Consider the following 22,071-nt stretch of genomic DNA (forward strand, 5'->3'; position numbering starts at 1 on the left):
TAAATGCAGGCAAAAAGAAAGACAATCCCTGCCCTCAGTGAGCTTACACACAAGTTGAGAAAGACAACATAGAAAGAGAGCTGCAAAAGTAATATAGGGCAGGTAGAGAAGCCAACAATGGGGAATGGTGAAGATTAATATGGTGTCAGAATTATAAAAGTGATCAGCAAAACCAGGAGAAGACTGAAGGTTGGTCAGCTTGGCTCTCCCTCAAAATGGAAGCCCCAAGAAGGGGCTAAGTAATGAAAGAAGGTGGCATGGCAAAGAATAGTATATTCATGTTTATATGCCCAGCTCCTTTCATAGTGCTTCATCCACAGTGTCTTTAAGAGCTCTTTGTTGAAATGAAGTATTCCTATTAATTTTCATAAACTTATACTAATAAATGTCATTTAGTTTATATCATATTTACTCAGTTTTTGTTATTCATCTATAAAAAGCAACTTTTTTTCATAAACTACTACATGAGGATACAGATTATCTGTTTCTAAATTCCCCAAGTTGCCATTCTGCTCAGTAATTGCTGGTGAATAATTAGCATTTGTTGGAACTCTTTTTGTATCCCGAGAGCTTAGCACAGTGCCTGACACATAATAAATCCTTCATTTTTATTGACTGATTGATTTGGTGACAAAATCTGAGGACTAAGCTAAAAATTTTCTCAAATGACATTTTAAACACCTGGTAGGATGTTTGGTAGGAAATTGGTAGGAAAGCATCAAGGTTATGGTTTTTCTTTTTCTTTTTCTAAGGATTTGTCAGAGATAGAGTCCCCTCACTTTATTCTGGATGGACTCAGCAAATTTGATATTCAACAAGGAATAACAGGTAAGATCATGGAATTTTCCTTCTCAGGTGGGGAGTCTGAAGCAATATTGCCTAGATCTGCCATTGAGGATAGATTAGTGGGGTTTTCTTCCCAAACCTACATCCATACTAGGGCATCCTAACCTGCAGGGTTAGTACTGGAAGGGACCTACAAGAGCAAAGACTCATTAGGAATTTAGATTGGGAATCAGAAGAGACTTGAGATAATTTAGGCTAAAGGCTGCCTGACCTCAATGGCTGTTCGAGATATAATCATTGATTTTTATAATGCTAAAGCTGTTTCTGGCCTGGCCCATTCTTGTCCTCCAAACTTCTTATACCTTACCCGTCCTGCCACACACACACACACACACACACACACACACACACACACTACCATCCACTTGTACTGCTGGCCTACTTGCTATGCCTTGATCACAATAATGAATCTCTCATTTCTTTCATACTGCCAAAATCTTAGCTCATTTGAATATTTAGATATCAAAAAGAATTTGTAAAGGAGGGGATTTAGACAATGTAGAAACAAAAGACATGAATAAAAATGTATTAAAAGAAAAGTTAGGAGTATAAGTTCATTCTTGGGAAGACCCAGGAAAAGCACAAAAAGGGGAGTCCCAGGAGAAGTGGAGTGTCAGAGAAATTTGTAACCCTAGAATTATAGCAATTTTATAAGGGAAGTGTCAATGTCACAAAAGACCAACATTAAATACTTTCCACTGGCAGTAAATAACGTAGCTTCATATTTTACATGGTTCTAAAATTCACCACAGTGTAGGGACTTAATAAATTTTATTGATTGATTATTTGATTGACACCACCAAAAATTCAGCTACATTTTAAGTTAATGTAATGAGGTCTTTTCAGGGGATAGATATATCCCTTTTCTGGAAATCATGTGACCCTCTTATTTACTGGATGAACTTTCCTAACCATCAGCATCTTGTCTGTTTCTTTTGACATGGACAATAAAAATCCATCCCAAAATTCATTCAGGTATGCAGTCAGAGAGGAATACAGAATCACAAATGATGTGTGTTGAGAGAAGCAGTGTGATATAAAAGAAGGTATAGAGGACTAGGAAGAGCACTGGATTTGCAGTGAGAGCCCCAATCTAGGGGTACAAAGTTCCTATGACATAGTATTGCTTTAGTTGGGTTGGTGTGGTTAGAGACTTCCTGATAAATGGAGCTGTTCGGGAATGGAATGGGCTATTTGGGGGGAATGGTATGGTCCCCATCATCGCTGGGAGTGCTCAGAGAGAGACTGAATGGCCACTTGGAGATATTGTCAAGGAAATCCCTAGTCAGGTACAGGTTGGAGTAGGTGACCTCTGAGGTCCCTTCTGGGCCTTGAGATTAGATTAATCTTTCTGTCTTTTGACAGGTGACTGCTGGTTTCTAGCAGCTCTAGGATCTTTAACTCAGAGACCCAAACTTCTGGCAAGGATTGTGCCAACAAACCAAAGCTTCACACAAGGATATGCAGGGATTTTCCATTTCCAGGTATGTATATCCTTCTGCTTTTTCTATGGGAAAGTCATTGAAAAATAGCAGGGGCATTAATAATATCCACAACGTGACATGACATGACAGTGAGATGACACAATGGTAAGTGTCTTGGAATCAGGAAGATTTACTTACTATTTACTACCTGAGTGACCTTGGGCAAATTTTTTAATCTCTAGGGGCAGATGGATGGCTCAGTGGATTGAGAAATGGACCTAGAGACAGGAAGTCCTAGGTTCAAATCTGGCCTCAGACATTTCCTAACTGTGTGACCCTAGGCAAGTCACTTAACTTTCATTGCCTAGACTTCATCCTTCTGCTTTGGAACCAATACATGGTATTGATTCTAAGATGGAAGTCAAGGATTTTAAAAAAAATTTCTGCCTCAGCTTCACTTTTCTCATCTTAAAGATGAGAATACTAGCACATAAATTGCTGGACTAATGTAAGGATCAAATGAGATAATATTTGTAAAATGACTTGAAAACCTTAAAGTGCCATGTAAATGCTAGATGAGAATGAGGATGAAAGCAATGAGGCAAAGATTTGGTATAAATTGGAATTTGTTTCTCCTTATCTATAAAATATGAAAGGTTGAATAGGTGGCTTCTAAGTTCCCTTCTAGGTTTCTAATTCTATAACTATACAATCAACCCTCCCAAAATGTTTTCAATAGGGGAAATCTCTGTTTCAGGAATAAGAGGCCTTGTTCTAATAATGATAAGACTATCATGTACTTGATATATCTCATAACTGAAATTAATTATCCTGTGCAATACTCTTGACTTACTGGGGAAACTAAGGCTTATTTCTACCATACTTATGATTGCCAAGGACTTTCTACATGTTGTTTATTATAATTCAATTCATTATAAATTAATTAAATGTTTACTGTGCCTGATGGGGGATATTCTTAGGGCTGAGAAATTTCAAAGATCAATAGCCGTGCCTTTGGCCACAAATATTTCACAATTTAGTAGATGATGGCTTGCATCTATATTCCTTTATGATAAACCTATGTCAAGTATGGGGTGTTCAGTAAGTTGGTCAACTGGCATTTATTAAACACCATACTTTATAAGTATTGGGGATACAAAAGAAGATAAAAAATGGACTGAGGATGGTATAGACTAGAGAACTTCATGGGTCCCTTCCAACTCTGAAAGAAAGTGGTCCTGTGAAAACATTCCTCCTCTCCAAACCTCAATTTCCTCATCTGTGAAATTAATTGGTTAGACTAGTGGACCTCTCAGGTCTCTTCCAGGTTTAAGTTTCATGAGTCAAATCTATAGGAGGAAGCACCCTGTCCTAATACAATGTATGTATGTAAAAACTGCTAATTGACTTGTTGACTTCCTTGTACCCTAGTACCCAGCACAGTGCCTGACACATAATAAGTGTTATTGATTGGCTGATTGTTCATGGGAAAGAACCTATAGAACACTTGGATATAGACTTGGAAAGAATCTTGGTGATTATTTAGTCCCATGTTGGCAAAGGCATGGCACATATGCTCTGGCATGCTGGAGGGGACTGCTCTCTTGCCCCTCTCCACCATGACTGAAAACAATTTTCAAATGACCAGCCTCTCTGTCCAGCAACACAATGCAAGCATGTTCTCCCTCCACTGTTTGGGGTAATGTGGGGGGCTTACAGGCAGTCTGAAGGTGCAGTTTGGGCATTCGATCCCTAAAAGGTTCTCCAATGCTGATCTAGTTGTACCTCTGCAAGTTCTGGATGAAGTATCTTAAGACCCCTCCAAAGGAAGGGGACTTACCCAAGGTCACACAACTTGTTAGTGACAGAGCTGGGATTTGAACCAGTTCCTCACTAAGATTCAGTGTTGTTTTGATTTTTTCTTTCATTTTGCAATATAATTCCCTTCAAACCCCACAATCTCCTGGGACCCATGTTGGCATCCTCGATGTTTCCTATGTGCTTACACTCATAGTACTAATGATGCTTCTCTTGCCTCGCAACCCAGTCCCCATCTGGAGCCCTCTTCCCACATGTCTTACTGCTAGAAAAGTGCCTCAGTCACATTTTGGAGCCAGAATGATGCCGCACTACATTGCTTTACTAATCACCGTGAAAACATCTTCTTTGCGTTGTCTCTGCTGACGTCTCTCCCTTTCCCTCTGTGTTCTCAGAGTGCTTCCTCAGCTTGATCTGCTGGGAAAACATCTGTGACCTCCAGCTGTCCAAACAGTTCTGTTGAGGGCTCCACATCATTTATAAACATATGATGGCTAGCAGTTCTCCCTTCTCCCACCATATGCCCTCTCCCCTAATGGATCTGAGCCATTTCAGCCTGGTATTCAGATGATCAGATCTAGCTCAGAGACCAGCCAGAGCAATTGCTTCATTTTGCAAGTGAGGAAACTGAGAAGGAAATGACTTGCCCATTGTCACATAGAGAGTTAGCACTTGTTATAATTATAATAAATATAGATTGATATTAAATAAATATTAATATTTTAATTGAGGCCATGTTGGTAAAATATAAGATGACCACATGCCTCCTAAGATCTAATTCAAATTCCCTGCCGTACCTTCTCTCACCTGGCTTCCTCCTACCAAAGAGGACGTCCCAATCAAGTCCTTTCTATTTAAGCGACACTTTACATTCCCTCCCATCATCACATAAGACTGGAAACCTGTTGAATCATGGGAAATGTAGTTTCCAAGTCCCCTAAATGTCCACAGGAAGTTTGTCATATATCTAAATATTTAAAACTCAAATAAACCCCAAATAACTCTCAATGGAACCCAAAAAATTCCAAATAACACACATTCAAGGTGGAACTTGGACCCAAGTTTTCTCAATTCTCTTTCCATGACACAAAACCCAAAGCCTGAGGTAAAATCTGTCCTCATATATCTTCATTATTTTAACACTTTTATTAGTTGTATGACCATGGACTGAACTTGTTTGCCTCAACTTCCTCAAATGCAAAATGGAAATAATAATTGTTTCTCCTCAGAGTGGTTGTTAAATTAAATTAAATTAAATTAAATTAAATTAAATGGGATATATGTAAAATTCTTAGCACAGTTTTTGGCGCATTGTTGCTGTTCAGTCATGTACAGCACTCTGTGACTCCATAGACAGTATGCCAATACTGTCCACTGTGTTTTTTGACAAAGATACTAGAGTCATTTGCCATTTTTTTCTCTGGTGGATTAAAGCAAACAAAGGATAAATGACTTGCCCCAGGTTCACACACAGCTAATAGGCAGATCTGAGACCATATTTGAACTCCGATCTGCTTGAGTTTGGGCCCAGAATTCTCCCCACTGAATCACCTAGCTACCTCCTGACATGTGATAGGCACTTAATAAGTGTTAACTTCCTTTCTTTATAACCTCTGAACTCCACATAGTACTCTAAAGAAGATAGGTACTTAAAAATCTCTGTAGTTGCTCATGATATAAAGACAAAAATGTACAGGAATTTTTTAAACCCTTACCTTCTGTCTTAGAATTAATACTAAGTATTGGTTCCAAGGCAGACAAGTAGTAAGGATTAGGCAATGGGTGTTAAGTGACTTGCCTAGGGTCCCACAGGTATGAAATGTCCAAAGCAGAATTTGAACCCAGGTCCTCTAGTTTCAGGACTGGATCTTTATCTACCCTGCCACCAATTGCCCCACCCAGGAAGGTTTGGGGTAACAACCTAGTTTATTTTCTCTGAGACACTGAGAAAAAGACCCTACCTCAGTTCCCAAAGTCCATGACTGATAAATTTGTGATTGAGTTTATCCCTATTGGCTGAAGAAGGGAAATATGGTAGAGCAGGGAGGTAATGTGGAATATTGGAAAGTGGTCAGGACCTTGGTTCTCATTTCAACTCTATTGCCTATTGGCTATATGACATTCAGCAAGTTGCTTTTATTCTTTGGGATTTTTCCATATGTAATTATTAGACTCAAATAATTAAAATGATATTGGCCTCACCTACTTACATTAGGAAAAGCACCTTATAGTCTTATAGAAATATGAGCTGTCATTAGGTAAGGCAAAGAAGATCTTGGCTTCACTCATTTATAAAATCTCAATTATCAGGAATGTCAAAGAGAACCTAGCCCCACCCTGACCTGAAACATGAATCCTGCCTCCTACATCCCTCTCCAGAAGTAGCTCATGGGATGCAAGACCAGCTACATCCTAAATCAACTATTTGCATGTGGGACAGTTCCCTTTGCCAGGAAGTTTTCTTTATATTGGCCCCAAATTTACCTTCCTGCTACATCTACCTGAGAAACAACTTGAAATAGTAGCAGTGGAATGAGGAAGAATTAGATTCAGGTCCTTCCTCTTAAATGCACTGAATATAGGACTATGGACAAGTCCCTTAGTGTCCCCAGGCCATTTTCTAAGACAATAAATTACACATGGATTAGCTGTTGATCTGTCTAGGCAAAGAGTTTCCCTGCTAAGAGTCCCACCATGCAGATAAAATCAGATTAGAACCCCAAACAACCCATCTATTTATTGGTTCTATTTCTGTCCTCTTGGGGCCATTCTATTTCTGTCCTCTTGGGGCCAAGCAGAGCAAGAACAATACCTTCTCAACATGACAGTCTTTTAACAACTTGGAGATAGCTCTCTTGTTCCTGAATCTTCTCTTTTCTAAGTAACAACATTCTCAATTCCTTTGACCTTTCCTTGTGTTGAGATTTTCTTGGCCATTTCAGCTGCTCTTTTCCAAACAGGACCCAACTCTCTCCATGTCCTTCCCTAAAATGGCAACCAGATGTGAACCCAAGATTCTCAATATTTGGCTGAGTATTACAACATTCTTAGGTTGAGATACTAAACTTCCATCAATGAAGTCTAAGATCCCATTAAAGTTTTGGCCAGGACATCTCCCAACAAACTCTTAGATGAAGCTTGCTGTGTTCAATGAGGCAGTTAGATGGCACTCTGGTCAGAGGGCTATGCCCAGCATTGGAAAGTTGCTGCACAGTTGTTATAATCATGCTGGACACCACCACCTCCATTTTGAATTTTCTTGGCAAAGATACTAGAGTGATTTTCCACTTCCTTCTCCAGCTCATTTTACAAATGAGGAACCGAGGCAAACAAAGTTAAATGACTTGGCCAGGGTCACAGCCAGTAAATGACTGAGGCCAAATTTCAACTCAAGTTTCCCGACTCCAGTCCTGACACTGTATCCACTGCACCACCTAACTGCCCTGGAGTTGGTAACAGCTGAATTTAAATCCAACCTTAGACACTTATGAGGTGGGTGACCCTTGGCAAGTCATTCAAGTCATTTAACTCTGTCTCAATTTACTCATCTATAAAACAGGAATAATAATAACACCTATGTCCTCTCAGTATTGTTGAAAGATAATATTTTGTAAAGTGCTTTGAAACCTTAAAGCATCACAAAAAATTTATTTGTGATATAAAAAGGTATTATTTTTGTTGCTGTTTACTGGCTTAATTTCCCTGAGTTTCAGTTTCCTCTGGAAAAACGGAGGAATTACTCCATCCAACCTCAAAGGGCTGTTGTGAAGCATTGTAGTATGGCAGATAAAGCACTAGGCCTAAAAATCAGAAAACCTGGTTCAAATTCCATTTTTGTAAGAACCTGTGAAAAAACAGACCCATCAGTTGGAGTATGACCAAATTATGGTATATGAAGCTAATGGAATGTCATTATACATAAGAAAGAATAAAGAGGAATTCTAGGAAACGTGAGATTTTTATGAAATGATGCAAAGTGAGTCATGAAGAAGCAGAGGGGAGGATTACATATGCAATGATTATAGTAATATAAACAAAAATAATGTTAAACTAAGTAGACTATTGTGTAAGTGCAAGACCATGGCACCAAAAAAAATGATAAGAGAATGAGAGGCAGTAACTATAGTAGAGGGAATGCTAAATGAACTCTGAGAATATCTGGGTCCAAATCATGGCTTTGCCCTTTCCTACCCTTGAACAAGTCACAGTCTTTTGGAGCTTCAATTTCTTTAACTGTAAAAAATGAAGATATAGAACCAAATTACCTCTAAAGTACCTTCTACCTTTAAATCTATGTTCTTATTAATTTTGTCCTTTTCTTAGAGAAATGGGGGAAAATAGGGGCAGAGAATCATACATCATATGCAGTCACTGTGTTATTCGTTTTCCTTAAAACTGTTGTTGCTACACATTCTTTCCAGCAGGACATGGAACATTCACAAAGACTGACCATGTACTAGGGCATAAAAACATGGCAAACAAATGCAAAAAAGCAGAAATACTAAATTCAACCTTATCAGATCATAGTGCAATAAAAATAGTTATTAGCAAGGATACATGGAGAGGCAAACCAAAAACTAATTAGAAATTAAATAATATGATTCTCCAAAATAAGTTAAAGAACAAATAATAGAAACAATTAATAATTTCATTGAAAACAATGACAATTGTGAGACTTCTATACCAAAACCTATGGGATGCAGCCAAAGCATTTCTAAGGGGAAATTTTATATCATTGCGTGCATATATTAACAGATTAGGGAGGGCAGAGGTTAATGAATTGGGCATGCAATTTAAAAAGCTAGAAAGTGAACAAATTAAAAATCCCCAGATGAAAACTAAATTAGATATACTAAAAATCAAAGGAGAAATTAAAAAAATCAAAAGTAAAAGAACTATTGAATGAATAAATGAGACTAGAAGCTGGTATTTTGAAAAAACAGATAAAATAGACAAAGTACTGGTAAATCTAATTTGAAAAAAGGAAAGAAGAAAACCAAATTAACAGTATCAAAATGAAAAGGGAGACCTCACCTCTAATGAAGAGGAAATTAAGGCAATCATTAAAAACTATCTTGCCCAATTATATGGCAATAAATATAGCAATCTAGGTGATATTGATGAATATTTACAAAAATATAAATGGCCTAGATTAACAGCAAAAGAAAGAGAATACTTAAAAAATCCCATATCAGAAAAAGAAATTGAACAAGCCATCAAAGAACTCCCTAAGAAAAAAATCCCAGGACCAGATAGATTCACAAGTGAATTTTATCAAACATTCAAAGAACAACTAATCCCAATACTATACAAATTATTTGATATAATAAGCAAAGAAGAAGTCCTACCAAATTCCTTTTATGACACAAATATGGTACTGATTCCAAAGCCAGGCAGACCAAAAACAGAGAAGGAAAACTACAGATCAATATCCCTAATAAACATAGATGCAAAAATCTTAAATAAAATACTAGCAAAAAGACTCTAGCAAGTGAGGAAGAGGGTTATCCATCATGATCAGGTGGGATTTATACCAGGAATGCAAGGATGGTTCAACATTAGGAAAACCATCCACATAATTGACCATATCAACAAACTAATAAACAAAAATCACATGATTATCTCAATAGGTGCTGAAAAAGCCTTTGACAAAATACAACACCAATTCCTATTGAAAACACTAGAAAAGATAGCAATAGAAGGACCTTTCCTAAAAATAATAAACAGTATATATTTAAAACCATCAACAAGCATCATATGCAATGAGGATAAATTAGAAGCCTTCCCAATAAGATCAGGTGTGAAACAAGGATGCCCATTATTATCTCTATTATTTAACATTGTACTAGAAACACTAGCAGTAGCAATTAGAGAAGAAAAAGAAATTGAAGGTATCAAAATAGGCAATGAGGAGACTAAGCTATCACTCTTTGTAGATGATATGATGGTCTACTTAAAAAATCCTGGAGAATCAACTAAGAAGCTTGTAGAAATAATCAACAACTTTAGCAAAGTTGCAGGATACAAAATAAATGCACAGAAATCATCAGCATTTCTATATATTTCCAACACATCACAGCAGCAAGAGGTAGAAAGAGAAACACCATTTAAAATCACCCTTGACATTATAAAATACTTTGGAATCTATCTACCAAAAGAAACACAGGAATTATATGAACACAACTACAAAAACCTTTCCACACAGTTAAAACTAGATATAAACACTTGGCAAAACAGTGATTGCTCATGGGTAGGACGAGCTAACATAATAAAAATGACCATTCTATGCAAATTAATTTACTTATTTAGTGCCATGCCTATCAAACTACTAAGAAACTTTTTTACAGAATTAGAAAAAACTAACAAAGTTCATTTGGAAGAACAAAATGGGAAATAATGAAAAAAATATGAAGGAAGGTGTCCTAACAGTACCTGATCTTAAACTATACTATAAAACAGTGGTCATCAAAACAATATGGTACTGGCTAAGAGACAGAAGGGAGAATCAGTGGAATAGACTTGGGGTAAGTGACGTCAGCAAGACAGTCTATGATAAACCCAAAGAGCCCAACTTTGGGGACAAAAATCCAAAATAGTATAGTTGTCAGATCTCTGAGAAAGGAAAGATTTTAAAACCAAGCAAGAATTAGAAAAAATTACAAAATGTAAAATAAATAATTTTGATTACATTAAATTAAAAAGGTTTTGTACAAGCAAAAACAATGCAACCAAAATCAGAAGGGAAATAAACTGGGGAAAAAATCTTTAAAACAAAAAACTCTGACAAAGGTCTAATTACTCAAATATACAAGTTGCTAAATCAACTGTACAAAAAATCAAGCCATTCCCCAATTGATAAATGGGCAAGGGAATGAATAGGCAATTTTCAGATAAAGAAATCAAAACTATCAATAAGCATGTGAGAAAGTGTTTTAAATCTCTAATAAATAGAGAAAAACAAATCAAAACAATTCTGAGGTGTCACTTCACACCTAGCAGATTGGCTAAAATGTTAGCAGGGGAGAGTAATAAATGTTGGAGGGGATGTGGCAAAATTGGGACATTAATTCATTGCTGGTGGAGTTGTGAATTGATCCAACCATTCTGGATGGCAATTTGGAACTCTGCCCAAAGAGCTCTAAAAGACTGCCTGCCCTTTGATCCAGCAATACCATTTCTGGGTTTGTACCCCCAAAGAGATCATAGGGGAAAAGACATGTTCAAAAATATTTATAGCCGTGCTTTTTGTGGTGGCAAAAAACTAAAAAACTAGGGTATGCCAGTCAATTGGGGAATGGCTGAACAAATTGTGGTATATGGTGATGATGGAATACTATTGTGCTCAAGGAAGTAATAAACTGGAGGAATTCCACGTGAACTGGAATGACCTCCAGGAATTGGAGCGAAAGGAACAGAACCAGGAAAACATTGTACACAGAGACAGATACACTGTGTTAAAATCGAAGGTAATGGACTTCTGTACTAGCAGCAATGCAATGACCCAGGACAACTCTGAGGAATTTATGGAAAAGAAAGCTACCCACATTCAGAGGAAGAACTTCAGGAGTGGAAATACAGAAGAAAAGCAACTGCTTGAACACATGGGTAGATGTGGACATGATTTGGGAAGTAAACTCTAAATGACCACCCTAGTACAACTATCAATATTATGGAAATAGGTCTTGATCTATGACATGAAGAAACCAGTGGAAATGCGTGTTAGCTATGGGGGTTAGGGTTGTGGGGGATGTGTTGAGTGGAGAAAGTAAGAACATGAATCATGTAACCATGGAAAAATTTTTTCTAAAAAACAAAATTTTAAAAATAACTGTTGTTACTTCTTTTTCTTTGTTACAGGGGGAAATTCTTTAGGGAGATGGGCTGGGAAGAGGTGGCATATCATTTCAAAGAATGTATAAAATGTTTATGTAAAAATATTATGAGCTCTGCTACTTAATAATTGTGTAACTTTAGGCAAGTCATTTCCTCTCATTGGGCCTCAGTTTTCTCATGAGTTAAAATAAAGATAATCAAGCAGATGGACTAAAAAAAAGATCCTTTTCAGCTTAATTCTACTTGAACTTAAATGAGTTAATCAATGTTTAATCACTTCATATCTACATCATCATCATTATCATAAAAACAACAATAATAATACCTAATAATTACATAATAATTACTACTTGCTAAACACTGTGCTATGCACTTTTCAATTATTATCTCATTTGGTCTTCACAAAAACTCTGGGAGATAGGTACTATTGTTATCCCCATTTTACAGATGAAGAAGCTGAAGCAAACAGAGGTTAAATGATTTGTCTGGTGTCACACTGCTATTAAGTGTCTAAAGCCAGATGTGAACTCAGATTTTTCTTACTGATTCCAGGCTGGGAGGTCTATCTACTATATCACTCCTTTCTGCCCCTAAGAACTCATTTTTTATAACACTTTGAAATTTCTTGATGTTGTTCAGTCATTTCTCATGATGCACTTTGGAGTTTTCTCAGCAAAGAAACTAAAGTAGTCTGTAATTTCCCTGTGTAGTTCATTTTATGACCACTACTATTAACTCTGTCCTTTCCTTAGAAAGATGATAAAAGATGGGTAAGGAGAATCACATTTTATTGGTAACCACTGTGTTGTTGATTTTACTGAGATTAGGTAACTGAGGCAAACAAATTTAAGTGATTTATTCAGGTTGCAAAGTTAGTAAGTGATGTTTTTTTCCAATTTTTTATTATATACATCAGTGATCATCATCACCAAAAAACCACTTAAATAAACAAATGCATAAAAAATTATGTGCAAAACCACAAACTCCCCATTGTTTACAATTTGTTTAAAAATATATAGATTATATTTGTTTGCTACTATAAACATCCTCTCCTTCTGTGTTCTCAATGGATTTGCATTACTTTGATACTTTTTTCTCTTGATTTTGTGGCTATTTTTAAGTTGTAATAATAGTATGTATTATTCTCTTTTCTTCCTTTTTCATCTCTTCATATATTTCCAATATTTGTCACTTCTAATAACATAATATAATCCATTATATTCAAATATCATAATCTATACAGCCATTTCTCCCAGTCATTGTATTTCTTTATTTATTTTATTTTGTCATTTCAAACAAAGCTTCCAAGGATATTTTTATACACACACAGATTTTTACCTTCTCAATAATGTTCTTAGGACATCCTAATAATGGGATTCCTACATCAGTGAGCATGAACAATTTCACAGATCATAATGCATATTTCCATCTTTTTGTTCCTAGAAAACAATTCACAACTAGTTGCTCTAGCAATGTAATATTAGCCCTGTCTCTCCATTTTCCTATCAACATTTAATTTGATCAACTTAATCCATCTGGTTCTCAGTTATTATGCATTCCCAGGACACTTAAGGCAACATTCTATTTCCAGAACCATACTCTTTCCCAAACCAAGTCTTTCCAATTTGGTCACACCTAGCAGAACTTTTGTTCCAACTGATACACTATGGTAAAATTGAATGTAATGGACTTCTGTACTAGCAGCAATGCAATGACCCAGGACAATTCTGAGGGACTTATGGAAAAGAACGCTACCCACATACAAAGGAAGAACTACAGGAGTGGAAACACAAAAGAAAAACAATTGCTTGAACACATGGGTTGATGCGGACAAGATTAGGATGTAGACTCTTAATGACCACCCTAGAACAATTATCAATAATATGGAAATAGGTCTTGATTGATGACACAGGAAGAAACCAGTGGAAATGCATGTTGGCTACTGGAGGTTGGGGGGGTTGGGAGGAGAGAGATCAAGAACATGAATCATGTAACCATAGGAAAATTTTTTCTAAAAAATAAAAATTAAAAATGTTTAAAAAATTTTAAAAAACCCTAAGAACTTCTGTTCCAGTGCCATCACTGAGACCAGATTTGAACTCAAAAAGACTCATCCTCTTGACTTCAGGCCCAGAATTCTATCCACTTTTCCACCTACCTGCTCCTAAAGTTTGTTAATAGTAGTAGTGATAATACTAGCTAACATTTGGCTTTAATATTCAAAAGTGATAGACATATATAAAACTTCATTTGATCTATACCTTTGTGAGGTAGATACTATTACAATTCTCATTTTATAGATGAAGAAACTGAGTTTGAAAGATAATAAGTAGGTAACAAGTCTGAGGCAGAAAACAACCTCAGTTTGACCTGGCTCCAAACCATGCCCTTTACCCATTAGCTCACCTAATAGCATCAAAGCATTTTCCTCATGCGAACCCTGGGAATGCTCCATTCCTAGTATCCATTATCTACTACAGTGACATTTGGAATCCCTTATTTCTTTCAAGGTTCTGCTAATTTTCTAAGCAAATCCTTTGCTGATTCTATCTGAAGCTAATGTTTCCCTCTAAAAATCACCTTGTGTATCTATTTTTTTCCATATACCTTTGTAACTAGCGAGCAGTACCTATAAGATAGTTTTCTACTGTAAGGAAAATGTAAAGTCAGTGATGTAAGTTTTCTTCTTTTCCTTCCCTTTCTGAAGTTCACCCAGCTCCAGGGCATGCCCAGTTTTCCCATTCTCTTCTCAACTAGTAGCCCAAGTTATATGAATTTCTATAAGCTTACTCCTCTACCCTGACTCTCATTCTTTAGGCTGGAAACTTCATTGAAATAGTAGTTGTAGGGGGCAGAGCCATTTAGCTCAATGGACTGAGAGTCAGGCCCAGAGATGGGAAGTCCCTGGATTCAAATTTAGCCTCAGATACTCACTAGCTGTATGACCCTGGGCAAGTCACCTAACCCCCATTGCCTAGTCCTTACCATTCTTCTGCCTTAGAATCAATATACAATATCAATTCCAAGACAGAAAGTAAGGGTTTAAAAAAAATACTAGTTTTGTGTGTCACCTGAATCTTGCTTATTTATGGCTCCATAACCTAGGGATAAAAGGTTCTGAATCAGATGATTTGTCTTTTTCTGTTATTCAGGAGCTTATGAGTTGGTAAATCAACGTTTATTAAGCACCTACTATAAGCCAGACATTGTACAAAGTGCTGAGGGTAGTAATTCAAAAAAGAAAGACAAGATTTTTGTTTTCAAGGAATTTACAATCTAATAAGGGATACAATACATGAAGGAAGCTAAAAGAGGTTGGGGGTAGATGGTAAGAAAGGAATGTAATCTGCCTAGATATAATCAAGAAATACAATATTGCCTGGTGAGAAATTAAGAGATAGCTGGCCTGATGGTGGGAAAAACGTTTTTTATAAATAAATATATATGCATATATATACATACATATATATATATACACACACATACATACATACATACGCACATAAATGTATATGTATGTATGTATATATATATATAAATCAAAACCACAAGATTTTCTCATTCAACCTAGCCCTTTATTAAGAAAAGGGAAAAAACCCTAACATTTTAGACCAGTGTTCTTTAATTCTCTTCGTTCCAGACTATTCACTTTCTCTATTGCAGTCCCCCTGTAGGCAAATAATAAACAGATGTGAATCACAGCATTTGTGACCAGTCATCATTTACATGGAATAAAATTAGGAATTAGAAGTAGCTTCAAGACAGAAAACCCATATAGAAAATGCTTACCAGCTAAGGCAAAAGGAAAGGGAAAAGAGAGTTAAAATTTTACTATTCTTTCATATATCTCCAAGAATGACAACAAATAGCTTCTGGACATTCCAGCTATACCCATCAGAGGTGGGATTTTTCCCTGTCGGATAAACAGAAGCTGCAGCATTTAAAGACAAGCTTATAACATCCATTATAACATTTAGTCTTTAAATGTTCATCACAAAATGCCTATAAGGACTTTATCTTTCTCTCCTCACTGTCATTTTGATGACTCTCTACTTCTCTCCAGAAATGAACCCCTGAATTTTGTACTCAGATACATCAGGTCAGTGTCTTCCTTCCAAAGTCTAAGTTCTTCTGCAATGTGTGAATGTGTGTGTGTGAGTGTGTGTGTGTGTGTGTGTGTGTGTGTGTCAATGATAAGGGATAGTCAGGAAGGAGCACATTATAAAAGTGCAGAATAGGAAACTCACACTGTCCATGAAGTTCACTGGGATTGCTTGGTCCCAGAACCTTTTCCTGATTTCAGAGAATATCTGAATAATGAAATTTTAATATATATGCAAGTATCTCCTTGAAGAAATAGACTGTTTCCCCCTTGTGTTAGTCTTCTCAATGCCTAACAGAGTGCTTGCCACAAAGTAAGTGCTTAATAAATGCCTATTGATTGATGGATAATGTAAACATTCTGGTGGCTATTTTAAAATGAGGAAACCAGTACTTTGACTTCAGTGTTAAGCAAACTATGATTAATCATAAAGATAGGAATATGGACCATATAGACCCCAAGCACCAGAACAGCATCTCACTCTATATATACTAAGGGAAGGTCAAAACAGGTACATGATTTAGACATAAAGGGTGATATCATAAGCAAATTAGGGGAACAGAGAAAATTTCTCTGTAAGATCTGTGGAAGAGAAAATAATTTATAACCAAAGAAGAGATATATAGGATTATAGGAAGTATAATGGATAATTTTGATTACATGAAATTAAAAGATTTTGGCACAAACAAAACTAATAGTCAAAATCAGATGGAAAGCAGGAGACTGGAACATATTTTTATAGCAAGTTTCTCTGATGAAAGGCTCATTTCTCAAATATGTAGGAAACTCAGTCAAATTTTCAAACTAAGAATCATTCCCCAATTAATAAATAGTCAATGAGTATGAACAGATAGTTTTCAAAAGAAGAAATCAAAGCTATCTTTAGTCAGATAAAAAAAATGCTCTGAATCACTATTAGAGAAATGTAAATTAAAACAGCTCTGAGGTACTACCTCATACCTGTTAGGCTACCTTAGTTGACAGAAAAGGGAAATGACCAATGTTGGAGTGGATGCAGAAAAAAAAAGCCAGGTCACATGTACTTTGGGTAGAATCATGAACTGATTCATCCATTCTGAAGAATAATTTAGAGCTATGTCTAAAGAGCTATCAAACTGTATGTGTTCTATGACCCAGCAATACCATTCTTAGGACTGTACACACAGACATTAAAGGACAAGGAAAAAAAAACCCTCATTTACAAAAATACTTAAAGCAACTATTTCTATGATGGCAAAGAATTAGAAATTGAGAAGATGCCCATCAAATGGAGAATGTCTGGAGAAGTTATGATATATGACTATGATGGAATACTACTGCTCTATAAGAAATGACAAAGGCGATGGTTTCAGAAAAACCTGGAAGACCTATATGATTTGATGCAGAATGAAGTGAACAGAACCAGAAAATTATTGAACACAGTATCAGCAGTATTGTAAGATGTTCAACAGTGAAAGATTTGGCTACTCTGATGAATATAATGATGCAAGATAATTTAGAAGGACTCATGATGAAATATGCTAACCACTTCCAGAGAGAGAAATGAAGTCAGAGCAAATTGAAGTATTTCTTTACTTTTTAATATGGAAATATTCATGCATGATTCCACATGTATATTTAATATCAATTGCTTTCCTTAATGAATGGGGGAAGGGCTTGAGGGAAGAAGAGAATTTGGAACTAAAAAAATTGAATGTTAAAAACATATAAATAATTTGAGAGGGAAGGAAGAATGTGAGCCATGCAAAAAGAGGCGGTAGACCAGATTTGGCCTGCAAATCATAGTCTGTTATTTTTATTTGTTTTTTAATATATAAACAACCCACATACACCCAACACTTTCTTAGCTCATTTACATATAAAAACAGAAGGCAGTATACTGGCCCCCTGCTTAGAGAGGTCATAGAACCTGGCCAAAGTCACACACATCTAGCAAACACTGTTGGAGTGGTGATGATGATGATGATGATGATGATGATGATGATGATGATGATGATGATAATGATGATGATGACGAGGACGATGACTAGCATTTACATAGTACTTAAAATGTGCCAGGCACTGTGCTAAATCCTTTACAATTATTGTCTCATTTGAGCCTCTTTTTAATATAAACTGGGGTCATTCTGATTGAGAATTTGCTCTTTTCTCTTTCAGTTTTGGCAGTGTGGACAGTGGGTGGATGTGGTGGTAGATGATCGTCTACCTGTAAAACCGGTCTGGGTGGCTGACCGTTCGGTTGTGAAACTAATTAGAAGAGAGTACCTGTTTGTTCATCCTCGTGGAGGGAACAGTGAATTTTGGCCCTGTTTGCTTGAGAAGGCTTATGCCAAGTAAGTCCTCCCAGGAACTTCCATCCCTTCTGTTCTCTCCACTTCTGTGAAAGAATGTGCTTATCCAGCTGTACCACTTGTGATGCGCCAGACCTCATTAATCCTTAGGCAAACCTGTTGTTTATAGGATGACAAGCCTTGGGGGAGAAAGGGAAGCAGCCATTGAAGAGAGTGGATTTTCTGGTTCTGTACCAGCTTCAAAATGCCCTTTGGCATTATAGGGACTGGATTTCCAAGCCCAGAAGCTCAGGGAGTGACTTTTCTATCATTCCAGTTACCTTATTTTATTCATGGTCGCAGATCCAATAAGTATCAAAGTCAGAACCTGAACCCCAAGTTTCTTATCTCCAGATCTAACACTCTACTATTATGCCACACTGTCTAATATCACAATGAAGAGCTGGTAAGCCATTTTTTATCAGACTCTGAACTCACTTCAGAGCCTCTGAAGTGACTGCTTTTATTATTTTTTTACTTATTCATTCATTTATTTTTATTTGTTGATCATTTATTTATTTGTTATTTACTTGGTGTGGGGAGTAGACTCTCTTTCTCACCCAAGCTGGAAATATAGTGGTTATCTTATGGATCAACTCTATTCTTTTTTTTTAAGCCCTTATCATTTGTCTTGGTATCTATTCTAAGAGAGAGGAGGGGGGAGAGGCAGGGGTTAGGCAATCATAATTAAGTGACTTTCCCAGAATCACACAGCTAGGGAATGCCTGAGGCCAAAAAGACTCAAAGACATCTGTGGTTAGAAAGGACATATAGACCAATCATCCAGCAAGCATTTATTAAGCACTTACTCATGCCAGGCCCTGTGCCAAGTTCAGGGAATATAAAAAGGTAAAAATGCAGTCCCTGCCCTCAAGAAACTGATAAATGAGGAAAACAATTATAATACACAGAAATTGGGAGGGAATTTCAGAAGGAAAGGAGTGAGAACCTGTTTAAATCTGCAGAGAAGAGGGATTTGAGCTGAGTTTTGAAGGAAAACCAAGAAACTAAATAGTAGAGAGAAGGAGGGAAAGCAATTGGGGCATGGAAGAAAGCCAATTCAGAGGCAAAGAGTTGAGAAATGGAGTGCTATGTCAGGAAAAGCAAATAAGCCAATGTAAGCAGATCCTACAGAAAGGGGTTGTAGAAGCTGCAGGGAAGAAGCAAAATGTAAGAAGAGTAGAAGGGTTATGGCAGGATCATGTGGGAAAGGGCTTTAAATGCCAATAGTGTAGGATTTAAATTAATGTCCAATACTTCAAGTATTATATTTTATAAAGTTTATTATCTAACAAAATAGAACCAAGTGACTAAGTTTTCCTACTTGCTCAAAAATCCTGCTCCACCAAAGTTGAGACAGGAAGACAAGAGAGCAAAAGACGGAACTCCACAAAATTTATAACCTGTCTATGTCAGCATGTAATGATAGGAAGAGAGTAGGGCACTGAAAATCATAGTTTTTTTAGGGAAACGGATTCTAATTACACAATAGGATAACTTCTGATAATGAAAGGAATAGGGAAATATTGGAACTTATTGAGTAGAGGGAGCAACATTCTTAGATCTACACTATTGCTAAATCATTTTAGCCGTTGAGTAGATGATGGTTTGAAGTGGGAAAGAGACTCTGAGGCAGGGAAACCAATTAGAAAGTTATTACAATAGGAGAGAGGTGATAAATGAAGACATAAATGAGAGATGTTATAAAGATAAAATGACAATGAACTAGATAAGTGTCAGCAAGGTGTGGAGGATGAAACTGAGTTTGTGAGCCTGAGTGATTGGGAAGAAGACGGTGCCCTCAAAAGTAGTAAAGAATCTGAGCAGAGAGAATGACTTTTGCAGAAAGATAATGAGTTCTGTTTTTGGACAGGTTGAGTTTGAAATGTTTACAAAATAGCCAATTCAAGATATCCAAAAGTCAATTGGTGATATGGGACTGTAACTCAGGATGGATAAGTAGACAGGTCAATGCATAGGCAGACAGACACAGACAGACAGACAGATAGATAGATAATTAGATAGATAGATAGATAGATAGATAGATAGATAGATAGATAGATAGATAGATAGATAGATAGATGATAGATAGATAATGTGTCAAATCTAAAGATCTGGGAATTGTCTATATAAAAATAGAAATCAAATCCATGGGAAGTGATGAGATCACTAAATGAGATAGTATATATAGAGAAAAAAGAAACAGACAGTTTTGAGTGACATCCACAATTAATGAGAATTACATAGATAAAAATCCATCAAAGGAATCTAAAAACAGTTGGCCAAACAAGTAGGAGGAGAACCAGGGCAGAACAATATCACAGAAACTTAGAGAGGAAAAATATTTAAAAAAAGATGTCAAAAACTTCAAAGAGTATGGTAAATCTAATCCTCTCCTTTTAGATATATGAAAACTGAGGTCCATAGAGGTGAAATGATTTGCCTATAGTCTGACAATAAACTTTATCACACTCTGCCACATATTAAGTGCAGTCTCTCCTCCTGTGATTTCTGCAACATTGTTCTTGACCAACTCTTTTACTTGTCTAACTATTCATTCTCAGACTCCTTTGCTAAATTATTGTCTTACTCCTTTCCATTAAGTTTGGGTGCCCCTCCAACATCTGCCTTATAACCCTCTGTACCCCATCATATGACCAGTCGTGCTGATTTAACCTGAATGGCATCTCACAGCTATCTTCTCTGTATTAATACAACCTTCTAAACTCACCCAGGCCTTCATTACTTCTTGCCTAGCCTACTGAAATATCCTCCCCTCTCCAATCTGTCTTCCATATAAATTGCTAATAGGATATTAATAAAACACATAATACCTGACTGTGTTATTTCCCTACTCAAAGATCTTCCAGGACTTCCTATTGTTTCTAGAATTAAGTATAGCCTAATATTTATAGTCCTCCACAACCTAATTCTCATCTACTTTTCCAATTTTACTTCATATTATTCCTTTTTTGTGCAAAACTCTACTTTCCAATCTGAATGATCTTCATGTCACATTCCCTCTGTGATAATTAGATTAAGTCTACACTGCCCATCTTTAGATTTAATCACCAAATTTAATCACCAATTCTGGGAGGTCCTAACCCACATGTGCTAGAGTGGGTGACGAATCAGAATCCACTGACCACTCTTTAGGCAGTACTATGAGAATCGTCTATTGTGAATGGACATGCAAATTAGGAAGGAGACACATAGTGTGACCCACACACATTGTGACACAAAGTGACCCATAAGTGACTCCTTTAAAAGGAGAAGGTCCTCTATCAGCTGGGAACTTCTGGTGAAGAGAGCAGCTGATGAAGGAGCTCTACTGGTCAATGAAGGAATGTTGAGACCTTGGTGAGACTGCTTTAAATATCTTCTTTTGAATTCCATGTGGTAAGTTTAAAGACTGAATCTTCCTGAACTTCTCTTAAGAAACTTCTTTAGGAGGCAACTGGGTAGATCAGTGGATTGAGAGCCAGGCCTAGAGATGGGAAGTCCTGGGTTCAAATCCGGCCTCAGACACTTCCCAGCTGTGTGACCCTGGACAAGTCACTTGACTCCCATTGCCCACCCTTATCACCTTCTGCCTTGGAGCCAATACACAGTATTGACTCCAAGATGGAAGGTAAGGGTTTAAAAAAAAAAGAAAGAAAAGAAAAGAAAAGAAAAGAAAAGAAAAGAAAAGAAAAGAAAAGAAAAGAAAAGAAAAGAA

General features: G+C 36.6%; 1 protein-coding gene across 1 annotated transcript in view; it reads left to right on the forward strand.

Moving 5' to 3' along the window:
- CAPN13 (calpain 13) overlaps positions 1–22,071 on the forward strand; it is a 239,059-nt gene that overhangs the window by 142,537 nt on the left and 74,451 nt on the right. Inside the window, exons 3-5 of the mRNA XM_044659593.1 lie at positions 753–828; positions 2,212–2,330; positions 18,181–18,356. Coding sequence (XP_044515528.1) covers positions 753–828; positions 2,212–2,330; positions 18,181–18,356 — 371 coding nt within the window. The remainder of the gene's footprint in view (positions 1–752; positions 829–2,211; positions 2,331–18,180; positions 18,357–22,071) is intronic.

This window comes from Gracilinanus agilis, chromosome 2 (genome assembly GCF_016433145.1).
Source record: "Gracilinanus agilis isolate LMUSP501 chromosome 2, AgileGrace, whole genome shotgun sequence".
Classification (NCBI taxonomy): Eukaryota; Metazoa; Chordata; class Mammalia; order Didelphimorphia; family Didelphidae; genus Gracilinanus; species Gracilinanus agilis.